The 18,244-nt window shown below is 45.4% G+C and overlaps 1 protein-coding gene across 1 annotated transcript in view; it reads left to right on the top strand.

Annotated features, from left to right (window-relative positions):
• Positions 1 to 1,035: 1,035 nt before the first annotated feature.
• The window catches only part of HECW1 (HECT, C2 and WW domain containing E3 ubiquitin protein ligase 1), a 229,670-nt gene continuing 212,461 nt past the window's right edge, over positions 1,036 to 18,244 (top strand). Inside the window, exons 1-2 of the mRNA XM_040644429.1 lie at positions 1,036 to 1,354; positions 8,932 to 9,039. Coding sequence (XP_040500363.1) covers positions 1,066 to 1,354; positions 8,932 to 9,039 — 397 coding nt within the window. The 5' untranslated portion in view covers positions 1,036 to 1,065. The remainder of the gene's footprint in view (positions 1,355 to 8,931; positions 9,040 to 18,244) is intronic.

The following is an 18,244-nucleotide window of genomic DNA, read 5'->3' on the forward strand; positions in this document are numbered from 1 at the left end:
AGTCAGAATCACCCTTCCTTGTTTAAAAAAAAAAAATCCCTGTGTTAGTTCGATATGATGTTTTTTCTATATGATTTTTTTTGTTTTTTTTTTAAGATTTTATTTATTTGACAGAGAGAGAGAGAGAGCCAGTGAGAGAGGGAACACAGGCAGGGGGAGTGGGAGAGGAAGAAGCAGGCTCTCAGCCGAGGAGCCTGATGTGGGGCTCGATTCCCGGACCCTGGGATCATGACCTGAGCCAAAGGCAGATGCTTAACAACTGAGCCACCCAGGCGCCCCTTTTCCCTGTGTTTTAAAAGCCGTCTGTATCCAGAACATTCCGGCTATTGCTGTCCGTCGGCTCAGCTCCTATTAAGTGCTCAGTGTTGCAAACAATAAAAAGCGTGTCTTTTTTCTCATCAGATACGGTGGTTTCTGCTCCTAGGCAGTCATAGTCCTCTGAGATGGGATTTTGTTGAAAAGTATGGTGTCGGAAGATTACTGAGGTATTGGAGGTCCTTAGTAGAAATCTCAGATGGCTGGGGACATTCTGTAGGGTAGAGAGTTGTAACGGAGGACTGGCGGCCTCAGCCAGCAGGGACCACCTCTCATTCCAGGCTGTGTGTAGGGTCTTGAATGCTGCAGGGATCACGAAAATGTTCAGTGATAATAACCGTAATACCCTAACGAAGGATAATATTAGATCTAATCGAATGGGTGCTGGATTTCTCAAGAGATGACAGCTTGTGTGGGGGCAGCCCACCGCCAGAGCCATTTGGGCCCCTCTAATACCCACGGGCTAGAGGGAGCGAGGAGAGACAGACTCCAGCAGAGCATGGAAACGCACGGCCCCTTGGTGAGCTTGCATTTTTGTTCTTGCCTTCCCCGCGTGAAGCCCAAGCAAGATGCTCTATGCTGTATTTCAGATCTCCCTCGGAGAGCTGCTCACTCACAGCTCGTTTCTCCCAGCACATCCTCCTTTCTCTGCGCAGACAGTGCTTATGCAGCTGGTGTCTTACACCCCTGCTAACTGTCTCTTTGCCCCCACAGAATCTGTACCAGAACAGGTTTTTAGGCCTGGCCGCCATGGCATCTCCATCTAGAAACTCTCAGAATCGACGCCGGTGCAAGGAGCCGCTCCGTCACAGCTACAACCCCGGCCAGTTCCACAGCATGGCCATTAGGAACGGCCCCCATGGCACCGTCACCATCCCGCGCTCCACCAGCGACACCGACCTGGTCACGTCCGACAGCCGCTCCACACTGATGGTCAGCAGCTCCTACTACTCCATAGGGCACTCCCAGGACCTGGTGATCCACTGGGACATCAAGGAGGAAGTCGATGCTGGAGACTGGATTGGCATGTATCTCATCGGTGAGTACACCAGCCCTTAGCCAGACCAGCCAACAGCGCGCTGCAGACAGAACGGTCTCCGCGGTGGGGTTTGGGTGTTCAAGGATATCATTCACCATTGACTTTTACATATGCTTTAATATTTCAACAGACTCACACGATTTGCAGTCAGATGGGGTATCCGCCAAATTCTCGCACATTGCAGACCGTGCACTAAGGCTTCTCTCGCTATCTCCATTCAGTGGAAGAAAATCATAAGCTAGAAGGGCCAGGCAGGGTTGAACACAATGTCATTGCCATTTGCAAATATAGAAGCTCTTCTACTTACCAATCAGTTAGTATCAAAAATCCGTTTTCGAGTTCATGTGTTCGTAAGACCAGAGCCACGGATGGGTGCACTCCTCCGTGGAGGGAATGTCACTTTGTTTCCAACATAATCCTGTGCCCCTTCTCACCTGCGCTTTCAACATTTCACTGCTCTGTATTCAAAAGATGTAACTGGATCCAACGTACAGCGAGGCTGAGGAACAGAGTGAGAGCTGAGAGGAAAACGCACAAGTCTGTGTGCTCCAGAAGACAGAGCTCACAAATTTGAAATCACCTGAAAAATGGATGTGATCTATTGTACGTGATAGAATCAGGTGTGGTGGAAATTGGTGCATTTACACTTGTTAACCAGAAAGCTAAGGTGTGGTTGCTGGGGGTGTCTCTAGAGTCAGGCATCAAATTCAGGGGGAGGCCAGGCCTTCTGCTGTCAGTCTGTGCATGGAGCAATTTACACATTTAGATCCACAATACCCATTTTAATTTCATGGAATAACACAGAAACCAATGGATTTATTATGAGTATTTTACAACCTGGACTGTTTTTCTGATAAAATAAAGGGGATCTGATCTGACTAGCTGTCAGAGAAATATTTTTAGCTCTCTTAAAGGTTTTGAAATCAGCTTGGCTGGTGTATTTACAAAACACACGGTATTGTAAAGATGGAGAAATGCAATTTTTGAAATTTGTACGCAAATAGTGGCGACTAGATAAATTGGACTTAGGTAAAATTTAATTTGCTTAAAAATAGTTCTTGAATAATATTGTTTGGATACCATCAATCTACAACAGAGCTTGTAAACTAACAGCCCTCCAAGCATATTTTTAGTCCATATTGTTTTAAATTTGATTAGTTATCAACATTGAAAAGTGTAGAGATTTCACATTGAAATCCAAATTTCTAGCTTCTGTCACAAAAGCCCTCAATCTGGCAGACTGAGCCCATAATTCGACTTGGCCTTAGTCAACTAAAGTGAAGCATTAACTGCTTCGGGTAGCCTGTCTGTACCCTTCCGTTCTGCCACAGCCTCCCTCCCACCCATCACTACTTCCCTTAGGAATGTTACGTGTTTAGCACGTGAGGGTATTAGATTTTTGGCCACAGACAAGAGCACCAGAAAGCCTCTGTCAGGGACAGAGAGGGGCAGAGGAGGTGGAGGAGGGACGGAGACTTAGGACCAAACTGGGAGACCACGTCACAGAAGTTGAGAGAAGGTGGTGGAGGAAGGAAGGAGTGGTCAGCAGCATCGAATGTCGTGAAACTCTGGGAATGAATCAGCTCTGGCGTTAACATGACATTTTGACTAAGACAAAAGTAAACACAGCTCATCATCTTAGAATCTTAGCTTGACAGTTTGTTCCTCTCATAGTAGCTGCATATATATAACTGTGAAGTTATTTAATGCGAAACGCCAACACTTTCGGCAACATAGCATTTCAGAAATAATTTCCAAATCCAAAATTATCTGTGAGTCTTAAGCGTTCGTAATTTGTGGGTCCTTAGTAACGTATCTGTCGGCTTTGCAGTGCCTGGCCAAAGATCAAGTCACTGATGTAGGCCTAGAATTTTTAGAAGGGATGATTTAATTTAATCTGTCATTTTGCCGTGGAAGTAATGCCAGTGCAGGGGGTCCCAAGGCCACACAGCTGCCTGGCCTGGTGTCACACCCCATGCTGCCCATTGGAACATCCCAGCACATTCTAGTGCAGTATCAGGTATCGGCCGCTCCACGTCCGCGGACAATCTGAGTGCCTAGGTGAGGCCAGGCTTGTGGTGCTTTCAGCCCTGACCTTGTTGCTCCCCAGGCAAACGTGACTTTTCTTCTGCCATAGGAAGAGTGAGACACCTGGATGTGCAAGAGGATGTGTGGCCTTCCCACTGACCCCAGTGCTGTCCTTAGCCAGGAACCCAGTGAGGGGGCAGTGCCAGTAGCATCACCGTTACTATTATCCGTGAAATCCCATGTGGCTGCGCTCCTTTCTGGAGTGTTCATGAGCGCGAGACAGTGTGATAAAGGATCCTCTCTCCCAGTGACACAGAATGGGGAAAGATCATGTGGTTTCAGGGACAGTCATACCCTGCCACTGGCCAGATGGAGGGCCCCTGCCAGGTACCGTCGTCCAGAGATCCAGGTTTCCTATCTCCAAGACAGAGGGGGAAACATAGCTTTCTTCTAGAAGCATTGAGCAGAATTGATGCGACACTGCACGTTTGCAAATGCCTGTGGATCGATACTTCGCGTCTTCTTCTACCTCGTCAGGGAGCTCGTTCTCTGGATGCGGGATGGCAAATTACCTTCATTCCCAAACTTCGCCCGAGGCTGTGTCCCTACTTTGCCCAGTTCCATGGCAGCTGAGTAACAATGGTAACAGTTTCCAAGAACCGTGCAGAGCAAGGACACAATTCTGATACATACAAGTTTCAGTTCACAGGGCGCCTTGCAAACCAAGGATTTTCTCTCTCTCCTGTGTATTTAATAGGTAGAAAGTTTAATCCGGTATATTCTGACTTTCTGTCTTTTCTGATTTTTGAATGAAGTGTGTGCAGATTTGCTAGTAAAAATTTTTTTGGATTTTAATCTTAATGTAACTATCTCTACCTTTACTTCTGTCGATGTTATGCTCGGTATATGTTGATGTGAATTACCAAAAAGATTCATGATCTTTTTCCTCTATAATTCCTCAGTTTATTATTACAGCTCTGTCTGTGTTCCCTGTGCTACTCTTTGCCTTGAATTCTCTTGTTTTTTTTTTTTAACTGTTTAAGATTAGTCTCTCAGTTTTCTTCTGCTTCACACTTGCTTAATCTTTTACTTTTCTTCATTTTCAGACTTTGTCTTTTTTTTTTAATGTACCCGTTTGTGTGTGCCTTTGTGTTCTGATCTAGGGGTCTCTGGCTTTTAATTGGCCAGAAGAGCACATTTCCATTACTGTATTTACTGTTATATTAAGACCTACTTTTACCATTTCTTCATATGCTTTATTGACTGCATTTTCTTTTTGTTTCTTTTGTTTTTCTCTTTTCTTCTTTCCGTTAGATAGATCTATCAATTTAAAAATTATATTGTTCTTATAATGAATGCTTTTAATCCTAGACCGGACGTTCTCAGTCAAGGGTGTTTTTGCCCCCACTCGATCACCAGGAGGCATGAGTTCCTCCGAGAAGTGAAAGCCAGGTTGCATTTTTCTCTGTTGGACTTAGGAGATGTAGGTAGGGCATCAATTCTCTTTTTTAACTGATTCTGTGCTCACTTGTCCACACTGCTCTCCACAGCAATGGTCTTTTTGTTGTACATTTTTCTATTACAGATTCGGGTATAGAAAGCATAGCTTCAGTTTTCATTTTGAAGACAAAGCAAGAGAAATACATTTCATGCTTCTCAGGTGTCCTGTTTCTATAAACTTCACTGGAACTTTCTGATACAAATTTTTAACAATCTGTAAAGACCCTTTCTTATTTTTTTTTTTTATAGATTCTATTTATTTATTTGACAGAGACAGCCAGCGAGAGAGGGAACACAAGCAGGGGGAGTGGGAGAGGAAGAAGCAGGCTCCTAGCGGAGGAGCCTGACGTGGGGCTCGATCCCAGAACTCCGGGATCACGCCCTGAGCCGAAGGCAGACGCTTAACGACTGCGCCACCCAGGCGCCCCCCTTTTCTCTATTATTGACTATGGAACAGAGAGTAGGATTCTACACGCTAGAAGAAATAAATATCATTCAGCGAATAGAATCTTTTTTTTCAGGAACGTAATACATCTCTATGTGTTCTGTACGAGATGAGTCATGACAAAACTTTGAAGAGTACTGGCCTGCGCTAATGTTTTAGGTTACTATTAATGGATTTTCATGTCCATCATAGAGCTTTGCCAAAAAAGGCCCTGTTGTTAGCCCAGACTGTAAAGAGAAATACCTACTTATTAGTGATGTCTGACACTGTTCTAAGTCCACTACCTGTATTCATTCATTCAGTCTTCACAACAGACTTTTGAGGTTGGTATGGATAGCGTACCCAGGTTGTAGTGAGGAAGCAGAGACCCAGAGGGATAAAATCAGATGCCTAAGGTCCCATGCCTGCTAAGGTAGCCTAGCCTTCCTGCCTCAAGGGGCTGTAAATATCCCTGTAATCACACAAACATTGCTCTCATAAAAAGACTTCCACCGTAACAAAGAACATGGGAAAAAGAACTTTGGGACATAGGACCCAGGAGCTGCCAATCCTCGGGGTAGCATAGGGCCTGTCTGGACCCCCACCATCCATCTCAGGCCTCTTCTCCAGTGCCTTCTTCTAGCCCAGAATCTGGTCCTCAAAACTGACATGTCTCACGCTCCCGTGCAACCGTCTTCCCCCTTCGTGAGATGCACTTATGCAAGATGGGGAAGGAGGAAGTGAGCTCTGGGGTTCCTCCTACTGGTTAGCCTGTGGCTAACTCAAGCATGGCTTTGAGAAATCCAGGTCTCTATTGGGGTGCCCTGCCGTCCGCTCAGTCACTTCATGGGCAACGTGGTGGTGGCCGATACTCATTCTGCCACGGGCTGGTTGCTCTCTGTGAGTGGGGCGGGAGCCCCTGCTCTCCTGCTCACTGGCTGTTCTATGAGGTTCTTGAACTCAGCAGTTCCCATGAGGCCTCTCTGAGTGAAGCAGAAGCAGGGAGTTATTCTGGGGCTATTTCCAGAAGCCCATCCTAGAGTCCATTTCTCCAAAACCCAATTCTCTGCATTAAATCTCCTTCTGCATGAAATATCTGGGCCAGTTCTGGTTTTCTGCATCTGACCCCCACAATACACTTGATTTCCAAGCAAAGACCAGTAACTTTTCTAACATTTGGCAATAAATGCCTTTGGGGAAGGAGCTGACCTCTCAGCACAGATGGCCCAGGCAAGAATATAGACTGTTCTATTTTCTCGCGTGGTATTTGTTATGAAGTATTATTAGCGTAAGAGAATGCACTACTTATCAGGACCAATTGACCGTCTCTTAAAATGTGCTGCGTTTAAACGTGTACAGTGACATATATCTTGTTCTCTTTAAAATGTGTGTTATTTTGCCATCCTCATTAGTCTTTTCTGATTCTTCCTGCCTACTCACCCCATCCTTTCCTCACTTGTGCCCCAATTCTTATACTTACTGTAATTTAATGAAATTGCCTATTTTCTTGAATAAATCCCCAAATCTATTAGAAATGTTCTGAGAACATAGACCGTATCTTGTTCACCAGTGTGTCCCCACAATGCCTCAAGTGGAGGAAATAATACACGATTGCCTAATGCATGAATGAACATCCCCTTTCTAGGTATTATTTACATGGATACCTGATTGTAATTGTTGAAATGAATATTCTGGTGATCAGAGTGGATAGATTCGAGTAAATACCTCTCCTTAGAGAATTGCCATAATGAGGCAAATCTCTATCTGCATGTGAGACTCGTTATATCTGTACTGAAGACCCAGGGAGCTAGGAAAATATTATGTCTTTTTTGCAGAAATGAGGCAATTACTGTAAAAGACATATTATGCAATCATCTTCATAACCCAACCAGGGCTGTGAGCACATACTGTGAATATTAAGACGGGCAAATTTTGCAACCAAGTGGTTTTCCAGGGGATACAAAGAGTTCTTGCCATTAATGAGGCAGAGACAGTGTTGCTTTGCCAAATCATCTTTGCCAAAGAAGAGACGGCCAAAACTGTGCACTCAACATGGCAGGTCACAAGCAGGTTGACCAGTTATCTCATTTAGTCCTCCATTAGGAGGTCCCAGTTATTAGGACTCCACGCCCCCACTTTGTAGGTGAGGACCCGAAATGGTAGACGTAATGCCATTGGTACACAGCACAAAGGGCCTTGAGAGCTGGGTCCTTCAGCTGCAAGCCCTGCCCTCTTTGCATCTCATTCTAGGCTGTTCTCCCAGTCCAGTCAGATGCAGAAGGTGAACCTCAGGGTATCTAAGTTACAAAAAGGATAACAGTGACCTGGCTCCTCTCTGCAGAGCTGGGGCTTGGGGCCTGCTCTCAGTTTTCTTTATTCCTCTGTCACTGGTGGATTTGGATTCTCAAACATGGTTTTCCCACAGCTTCAGATCCATTTAGCGAAAGTGGTTACTTCCTGGTGCAGTGGAAACTGCCAGAGCCCCATAGATGATCAAAGTAAAATTCATATCCCTGCCTTAGTCTGCACTGAAAACGTGAGGTCTAGCACCAGAGAGGAGGAAGTCAGCTGGGTCTTCAGGGATCGGTCCTCTCCAGGAATGCTGGGTTCCTCTCTGGTCACCAGCTGTCAGAAGGATATTGTCAGTTGCAGTGTGATGAGCAGAGAAAGAGCAGGAAAGGAAGAGTACACAGTCCCCCACAAGCTCCTCTCAGTGCCACCATGCAGGAGCTCTCCCTCAACTTGGGTCCTGCACACCATGTCAGAGCCTCTCTCTCTGCCCTCCACACACCCACCCGCATCTCTACCCTTGTGGCTTCTTTATCCCTCAGTGCTTCCCTGAACCCCTGTTGGCCTCCCTCCTTGAAACTCCCTGTCAGAGCACCCCGTTCTTTTCCTTCCTAACCCCTATCACAAGTTGTAACCATACCTTTATTTCTTTCCTTGGTGTTTAAAGTCTGTATCCTCAATTGTTTGTAAGTTTTAATTGAAAAAGGACCATCTTGGTCTTGCCCAACCATGGCTCCTGCCATGGCAGATGGTTGGATCTCAATACATATCTGTGGAATGAACTGATGAATGTATGAGTGCATGAAGGATGGTTGGATACATTCATGGATGAGTCCCAGGTATTACAGGATGATAGGTATTCAGGCTGGAGAAGAGATGCTATAGGTTGGAGCCTATGATGACTGGGACCCAAATAGAAAGTGTGATTGGATGTTTTCTTTATGACTTATTCACAGACCCAAATAAAGACCAGCTACTGAAAGTTTCAGGAGGAAGATTTTCACACTCAGATTTCACACACGTGAGGGCTGTTCAACAGTGAAATGGACTGCCACAGAAGCAATTATTTTCTGTTCTTGGAAGTGTTCACAAACCAACTAGATGATCTTAGGAGTATTGCAGAGTGGGAAGGAGATTCCTGCATTACGAAGGGGTTGGTTCGGAGGGTACCTGAGGATACTTGCAGCTCTCTGATTCTGATTCTAGGGGCTTTTTCTTCTGTTGAGCTGGAGTTGGCATTAATATCCTTTGCTCTTTCCCCCTTTTTTTCCCCCTCAATATGCTGTTAGCTGATATATTTTTTCTCTTCTGCTTTCTTTCTTCCCTGGGAATATAGATGAGGTCTTGTCAGAAAACTTTTTGGACTATAAGAACCGTGGAGTCAATGGTTCTCATCGGGGCCAGATCGTCTGGAAGATCGATGCCAGCTCTTACTTTGTGGAACGTGAGTACTTTTCCCATTAGCATTGCTCAGGATAAAGCGGAGATCAGCAGCTTTGTTCTCTGTGATGTTGCATTGTGTTCCCTTAGAAATGCCACGTAAGAGAGCCACAGATTTATGAAATGCTTCAAAATAGTAAGAAGTGAGCCCTAGAGCAGTTGGGCAACAGCCATCCAAACCAGCCCAGGGGGCCGTTCCTTTTCGTTTCAAAGAGAAGTTTGGCTCATGGTCATTCATAGGCCTCTGGATTCAGGACCTTTGGCTTAGATCTCTTAACTTTCACCCTGTGGCCCCTCCAGTTGCTCTCTAACTTTGCAGTAGTTGCCCCTGCTGTATCCTATCATCCAGTTCTGGCTTCGCTTGAGCCCGTTCTTCAAAGCTCCCTGCTCAGGGCCCCATCATGTTCGGGAGAGTCCACGCTTTGCCCTGACCTTTGACTCCGGCCCCGGTTCCCCAGGATGCTGATGATACATGACTACCACCAGCCTGTTTCTTTGATTCCTGATCTGCTGACATTTCTGGGTGTATAAACGGGTCATCATGTATTTTACTGAGATATTTTCTAGAATTTTCTTCTGTCTTTGAAAAAAATCGTTTTTACAGTTAAAGAAGGATTCTTTTCATAGGTCCCCATACTGGTATATTTCCCATTGCATGAAGGCCTCATGTTTACCAGCCGAAGGAATGCACAATTGACCCTTATCTACAAGTCCTTCCCTTCCACTTGGGTACTGGAGAGTGCTAAATGCACAGGTCCCTTCCTGCAAATTCTTGTTCATAGCAGGGATTCGGTCAGTGTAACACTTCTGAAAGGCAATGATGAAATACTCCTTTGTTCCAACTGTCCAGTTCTCAGAGGAAAGCATGTGGCCAGACACCCAAAGTTGTCTGTTACCATTTGACTCATTGTTCAAGCAAAACTATATGCTCTGATGGGTAGTAAGGAGGGCACGTATTGCACGGTGCACTGGGTGTTATACGCAACTAATGAATCATCGAACTTTACATCAAAAACCAGGGATGTACTGTATGGTGACTAACATAATATAATAAAAAAATATTAAAACAAAACAAAACTATATGCTCTATATGCTCATGTTTTGCACCCATTTTTATTCACTCTCATTTCCATTCATCCACTCAGTAGGCATTTTATAAGACTTACTATATTTCAAAGATCCGAGATTTGAAAATGAAAAGTCTAGTGTCTGCCCGTTAGAAGCGTATGGTATCTCTCCTCCTGGAAATGACACAAATGCCCCCTTATTTTGCATTAGCACATGTGGAATGTGTAGACAGACAGGAGATTTGATACTATCAGATGTAGAGGGGACATGATTTTATGAGATGTGGTTGGTCCTTGACTTTGGTTTAGTCATAGTGAAGTTCTCAACAAGAGATTTCCTTTTCCTTTATATTTATCTCCCTGCCTCAAGCTTTTCTCCTCCTAATCCATTTTGCATGCTGATACCAGACAAAATGCCTTGAACTCAACTCTGATACCATCTGGCCAAGAGCCTCATGGCTCTGCTTTCTGACTACACGAACTGAAACTTCTCTGCCGGGCTGCCAAGACCAAAGACCCACCCTCCTGCCTCAACCCTACTTCTCCATCCTCCCCAGCATGCCCTCCTTTGCCCAAGTCAGGCCAGTATCTTCCCCACCCCACAAATAGCATCATTTATCACAAATGGGCTTAACTTGGGGATAAAGATGGGTTCCAGCTAGTGCTACCTAGTGACTTCCCAAATGGCAGTAAGAACAAAAAAGGTAAAAGCTTGCATTTGTAATGAATAGTAGACACAATAGCGGACTGTATGCCCCAATCTACATTGGAAGTTGGGTGGAGAAGACTTCTTTACTGTACACCTATTTTCTTCTTTGGCGTTCTAACTAATTGAGAAAGAAACCATTTAGGGTCAAGATGTAGTATCAGCTCAAAATGGTGCAGGAATGAGCACATCCTGCAAATATTTTCTTTTTTTTTTTTTAAGATTTTATTTATTTGACAGAGAGAGACAGCCAGTGAGAGAGGGAACACAAGCAGGGGGAGTGGGAGAGGAAGAAGCAGGCTCATAGCAGAGGAGCCTGATGTGGGGCTCGATCCCAGAACGCCGGGATCACGCCCTGAGCCGAAGGCAGATGCTTAACCGCTGTGCCACCCAGGTGCCCCTGCAAATATTTGTCTTTTTAGAGGCAAGGAAATAAGTACGAAGGATAATGATGAAATTTGCTCATAAATTTTATGAGCTAATGCGAAAAAGAGGGGTTCGTGTATAAATTAATCTAGCAATAGTGCCATTCCTTTCAAAGCAGTTCTTTTCAAGATTTCTGTGACATATAGAACATCTTTTTGTATGTTCATTTCAAATAAAAAACCATGTAATATAATTGTCTTCATCAGAAGTATGAAGAAACACTTTAAGTACCACTAGAAAGATATTACAATGTAAAACCAGCTCTGTAAATTATAGAAAATATTGTCATAATTGAGCGAAAGTGTATTCAAACTTGGTTAAGTAACAATGCCCTAGAATAAACAAATGGCTTGCCGAGTCGTATTCAAAATAACTAAAAAATTGAGCATTTTAGAAAAATGACATTTTACAAATGTCCTGGTGCAAAGTTGAGAAGCTCTCACTTGGCAGTATCCCTGTTGGACTCGCAATATCTCAGTGCTTTGGACAAATGGATGAAACTGACGTTGAGAAAGTGGGTACAAATACAGCAAGCTCAGGTTCCATATACAAAGAATGTATTATTCCGTACAAATGTAATATCATTTGTCAAAAACTAAAAATTCATCAAGAAAAAACTTAATGGAGTTTGCACATGATTAGAATATTAACTCAGGGCACACATATAAATCAAATAAATTAGAAGGCTGTAATGGGTTATAGCTTTAGGGGTCTGAGTGCATTAAAACCGTATCTAATATGCCATATGAATTTATATTTTTAATGTGAAATAACTGATACTTTCAAAAATGTATGATTGAAAAAGTACCAAATTAACAAATAGGAAGGGACTGAATGTACAAAATGTTCTAATATGGCTCTCTTTCCTTAATGCAACAAAACATCAAAGGTCCTCTCGCCATAATAAAAGGCAGAAGCCAGGCCAGTATCCAGAAGGTTACAGAAATTTTTGATATTAATAAAACATAAGACTCTTGCGGTCTCTAAATAGTAAGAAACATATTAATCTAGTAAGTAAATTATATGTTCTTAAAATTAAAAATTATTTTACAAACTTTGCACACTGGCCAGGTTTTAAATGTTGAAATACAACAGAAGGCCATTCTTTCTATCCGAGCATTAAATTAAAATAAAAATAAATAAATTAAATAAATAAAGTAATAAATGAGGTTTTTATTTTATTTTTATTTTCTGTTTTTCGTTTTTCCTTTTATAAGAGTGGGAGTATGTCGCTGATTACCTGGAGTCTATAATGTTCTAACAGTACATTTCTTTGGAATTATGATTCAATTTAGAATTAGGTAATTGCTATTGATTTATATGATTTTTTTTAAAGGTCTGACTTAATCAGATTTGGAAAGTACTACCAAATTAGGAACATTCAAAACAAATATTTCGTGCACTCTCCAATGAGTTACATGCATGATAAAACACAAAAGAAATAAAACCTGAATGGTTTCCTTTTCTCTGGCATAATTTTTCCCTAGTGGCCCTTGGCTGTTTGACTATAGTAATAACTGCTATAATATGCGAACTGCAAAAAGATGCAAATTTTAACACCGACAAAAGAAAAGAATAGTGATGTTTCAGCTTTCCTCTCATCCTGATCAAATCTTACAATGTTGTATCATTATTGTAACCCCATTACTAGGTCTTTCATATATGCAGCGGGGCTTAGATCGGGCCAGAATCAAGCCTCAGGAGTCACCACAGACCTTGCTGATTGTGTGCTGCTATTAGGACTCCTTCAAAATTGGGGCTTGCATTGCCCAGAAGCAATGATTCTCCAGGGAAGGCATCTTTTCCTTGATCCCTGGCCCAGAACTGTTTCAAGTAGCTCCCTGTTCGCTGTAGTTCCCATCGGTAGCAGGAAGAATAGAGCAGTGTGCCTTCAGCCCCCGCTGATGATGACCGAAAGAGTTTCTCCCAAAGGGACCTCCCTGGGTTGTGTCATGTTATCACAGTCATGAGCGTGGCCTTCTCACAGATGTCTAGGTGTAAACCGGAAATCCGCACTCCTTTTGACTGCTCTGCCTTGCCTCCGTCTCCCGCCCCTGCTCAGGTCACTGGTCCTACCCCACGTCCACGCTGGCCCTCACCTCCAGAGTCACACCCGGATCACTGCTGGCGCTGATTCTGTCACCCAGCATGTGTCAGAAGAATGTCCCCCAAACATTAGCACATTTCCAGTCCTTTTCCATCCATCATCCCCGTGCCCCTGGTTATACTGAACAGCAAATCTAAGCACCTAGTCCTGCTGTAAGTTTTTAATGACACCCATTGAGTATGGTGAGGAGGGGGTTACACAGGTGGGAGGGGGTCAGGATTTGCCTCTCAGTCCACACTTAGGCAACGGGCTTCCAAGCGAGAGGTATGTGAGCTCAATATCCCGCCCCCCCCAGTGTGGCCCGTTCTGTCTGATCATTTGTAAAATGAAGTTAACATAAGCACCGACAAGGCAGCCCCACGGAGACGAGCTGATTCTCCCCGTGAGTGCCGCATGTGTCCGGTAGAGCCACACCTGCTATGTAAGTAGGAGGCTTTGAACTAGGATTGCGGTGCCGATCTGAGAGGGGTCACATCAGCAGTGTATACTCCACTTGGCATTTCTCCTCGGGGAATGGACAAGTGGGTGTCATGGTGGTGACTGTGAACTGAATGGCTTTATTTGGGGAGTTTTCTGTGGGAAATGCTTTGCAGCTAGAGTTGAAGACCGAAGGGCACTGAAGGAAAAGCAGGGCTCCAGGAGAACTAGCTGGCTTCCCCTCCTTAGCATTTCTGGCACATGCTTTCTCCCCTCCGGCAATGCAGCAAGAGCAAGGACGAGCCCTGCTGGAGCTGGGAGGCCACCCAGATCCATGATTAGACACAGGGATCTGGTCAGGTGGACAATCCAGATGGTTCAGGTGACACATTGTTGCAGCCTTTTATTTGAATCTGGGCATACTTTCACCAGGACGACTCTGGTGTGAGCACCAGTCTGGTGAAGAACTACACTGTGGGCTGCCATTTTCAATCACTGATTTGTTATGTCCAAGGAGACGTCTCTATTTGTAGTACAGTAAACACTTGAGTCATAGGCTCCAAGCCCTCAACAAGTCTCAAGTCTACTTGGGCAGACTACACGCAAACCTGGCACTCACACTGCCTGACGGGTTTTTTGTGAGGAACAAGTATGGCTCCATATAAATATATGCAAGACAATGGGCACTCCTATTAGTATATCATCTTATTTTTATTATATAATTCCTGGGACACCATGACAACTCCATTGTTCATCCAGTCGAATACGATCCCAGAGGGAAGTCATGGTCAAAGCTGCACTCCACAACAATCATAAAGTAATTTCAATATTGCCTATGTTCTTATATTTCTCAAAGTTTGAGAAAAGAGTGTACTCCTAAAACTCATCTTCCCCTTTCACCACATAATTCCTCCAGTTTTCCTCCCACCTAAACTTCTCCATTAACCTCCTCTTGATTGTGGCTCACACTCATGATGCTCTCCCTTTCTTATTTCCTTCACATTTTGCTTTAAAAGCCTAAAAGAAGTAATCTTGCTGGAGATAAATCTCCTGGAATGGTAGAGGAAGAAACCCCGTCACCAATTATACAATCACTCACTCTTTAGCAGGCCAGAGTCAAATGGTTGGAAATAGTCACACAGTCATAACGTTTGGGCTACCAGAGGCCAACCTAAGTGTGCAGTGGTTCTGGCCGAACAGGACCAATGAGACAATGGGAATGTGGCAGTGGGAGGGCAGAGAGCCATGTGGGAAAATAAGTCATACAAGGACATACGAGTGAGGAGACACACACAGCAGGCTTGCCCTCAGTCTACCCCATAGGGGAAGCCAAACTGTTGATTGTACCCGCTTCTTACCATGTCGAATATTCCATTACACCTGAGAGCAGAAACATTGAGCTTTAGTGCACAGAGGTGTCAGTCTATCAGATTAAATCACAGACAATACAAAGAGTAACTAAGCATTATTACAGACAACAGAAAGGTATGACCAAATAGTTCAAATTTGCAGCAATACAGGTAGTTCTGGCTTCTAGTTGGATCTGTGGCAGATTCTCCCAATGAAATGAAAGCTCTTCATCAACACAAATAATTGGTCAGGCCCTCTTATCACAGACTGAGACTGTTCTGGAGTAAACTTGAGTCACCGTGTCAATAACGGAAATACAGATTCACCTGCCTCTCTTAACCTTATAGCGCTAGAGGCCTCCTGGGAACTGTACTCATCTTCGGGGCCTCAGATCGAGAGGTAGAGGCTTGGTCCCTGCCTGCCAAGGCTGTTGTATTGCAGTGGGAATGTGCTTACGTCTAAGCACATACCTTTTACTGTGGCCTGTATCGGTGGAGAGAAGGAGCGCCTGGGCCAGCTTTGCGGTACAGACCTGATTATTAACCACGCATAAGAGGAGCTTGTAGGCAGACGGAGTCAGTGGGAAGGAAGGGCTGGTGTTGGGGGCCAAGCGGTAGAGAGATCGTTGCAGGCAAGGGACAGCACCTGCAAAGGCGGGAAGGCCTGGGGGGTGGGTAGGCAGGAATAGGTGAGAGTTGAGGACAGAGTCCTGACAAAGAGGGGGAGGAAATGGAGGAGGAGGAAGAGAGATCATTCAGTGTGCAGGATTAAGTGTGGGCACAAATTCCTTGACAGTCCTCTTGGAGGAGGCTGTTCCAGTCTCCTCTCCTGTGCGAGTTTCCATGCTACGGTGATGCTGGGCCAACTTCCAGGCCCAGATTTGAAGAGACTGGTAGCTTCCACTTCCTACCCTTTAGAACACTCACTCTTGGAGCTGTGAGACTGCTGTGCTAGGAGAAGCCCAAGGTGGCCATGTGTAAGGTTGCATGGAGAGATCGTTGGCCAGCCAGCCATGCCCACCCAGGTGATAACAGGCGCAGCCCAGCCGTGATCCATGGTAACAGCACGCGAGACCCCACGGGAGAGCTGCCCAGCTGGGCCCGGGCACCTCGCAGAACTTTGAGAGATCATAATACAGCTCTGCTTTAAGCTGTTAAGGTTTTGGTTCCTTTATTGTGTAGCGATAGTAACTGTACCATCAGAGAAACCAAAAGAACGGGGCCATGGAAATCAGGGAGAAGAAACTATCAGACGAGGTACCAACAACATGGCCTGGTGAGTGCCAATGGAGGAGTCATGGAAGACATAGTGTGGAAAGCATCTGTGGAGAGTTGCCATAGGGGGGGCTGTGGTGTTTGTAAAAAGAAAATTCAACAAGCTGATGAGAAAGACTGCAGGCTGAAGAGTAGGGTGAGCAGTTCATCCCGCCTTGCTCAGAGGGGTCCTGGTTTGGGCTCTGAAAGTTCCCGGTCCCGGGAAGCCTCTCGGTCCTGGGCACACTGGAATGGTGCTGGTCCCCTCGTATGTCTGCATTGACAGAGAAGATCAAAGCGTCCGAACGCTCCTCCAGCAAGGAGGTAGTGAGAGACTCTGAGGCGGCAGCATGGGGAACAGGACTGAGATGGGCTCGAGCATGGGGACCGATATGGAAGGAGCCATCACGTGAGAACTCTCGTTGATTTCACTTGTGTCCACTTTCTTACATCCTGTTATGCTCATGACAGCACCATGAGGAGGACACCGTCACCACTGCCTCTGAGGAGCGAACAGTCTGTGAGAGATGTGGTAGTGTGTGTAGTAGACCTGGGGTGGACGCCACACTCACCTGCTTGTGCCTGTCAGCCTCAGGAAAGAGTCATGGGGATGCTGGGCGTTCGACGGGCTGGGGCTCCTAAGGAGTCAGAAGGAACGGGATGCGGAGAAAGTGAAGAGGCCAGCCTTTCCTGGAAGCCCTTGACCTGCTAGGGACCGGGTGACTAGAAGTGTGGTGGGGCAGGATAGCGACAGGACTCGAGGACAAAACGTGTGTGCGGACTACCTTGCCCAGAAAGAGGGGAAATAAGAAGAAACTGGAAGAACTCAGGAGTGATTTTCACCTGGACACACGTGGGAGAGTGAAATTAGCACGCCTCAGAAAAAGACTCTCTCCGTCCCTCTCAAAGCCACTCTGTACACAAAACCACAGACACAGGGAGCTAGAAACAAGCAGGGTTGATGAGGCTCTCCCACCTCTGCCTCAAGACAGTGTTTCAACACGATAAGGAGGGAGTATTGAGCCCATTTTCATCTCCATGAGATGGGGACACAAGAGCTCTCCCATAAAGGCCTGTGCAGGTGAGAGCAGAGAGGCCACAGTTGGCAGGAGAGTATGTGGGGCAGACGAGGGAACCTGACCTAACTACGACACTGTGTCTGGACCTGCAGCCAGGTAGGTGAAGCCGTGTCCGAAGGGCATGGCCAGCTGATGACCACGATATCCACATAGACAGAGCAGATGGGCATGAAGGTGGCTGCAGCCATCCCACAGGGGGTGGCCTGTGCTTGTCCCTGGGGATCTGTGCATGGCTTCTAAGATCTGACCCCTGGGCAGCCACTTGGCATAAGGCTGATGTCCTGAATAGAGGAGTCATAATAGTAACCGTGCAACTAAACATCTCTGAGCTCTCCCTGTGTGCCAGGCACCAGGTTGAGCGCTTAAGACGTATTATCCCACTTAACCTTCATGAAAACCCTGGGAGGCAGATAATACTTTCCCTTTTTGTTGATAAGGAATCTGAGGTGCAGGAAGATAATGCAACTGGTCCACTATTCACAGAGTAGGACCGGGCTTGAACCTTGGCAGTCTGACCTGAGCACTAAGTACGATGTCCTGGTAAGATCAAAGTAGGCCAGAAGGGCCCCCACCGGTAAGGTGGAGTTTCAGTGCTGGGTTCTGGTCCCCTGGAGGGTGGGGTATCAGGTTATAAACTAGATAGAACTTTGAAGTCAGAGTCAGGGCTGGAGGCATACCTCCCAGAATGAGTGGCAGGGAAGTTATATGGCCATCAAAATGGGAACCCAGATGTCACTGCACTAGCAAATCCTTGAGCAGGGGAAGGAAAGTGGAGGTGGCTAATATGTGGCCTTCCTCCCATCC

The sequence above is a fragment of the Ursus maritimus genome, unplaced genomic scaffold (assembly GCF_017311325.1).
Source record: "Ursus maritimus isolate PB19 unplaced genomic scaffold, ASM1731132v1 scaffold_3, whole genome shotgun sequence".
NCBI lineage: Eukaryota > Metazoa > Chordata > Mammalia > Carnivora > Ursidae > Ursus > Ursus maritimus.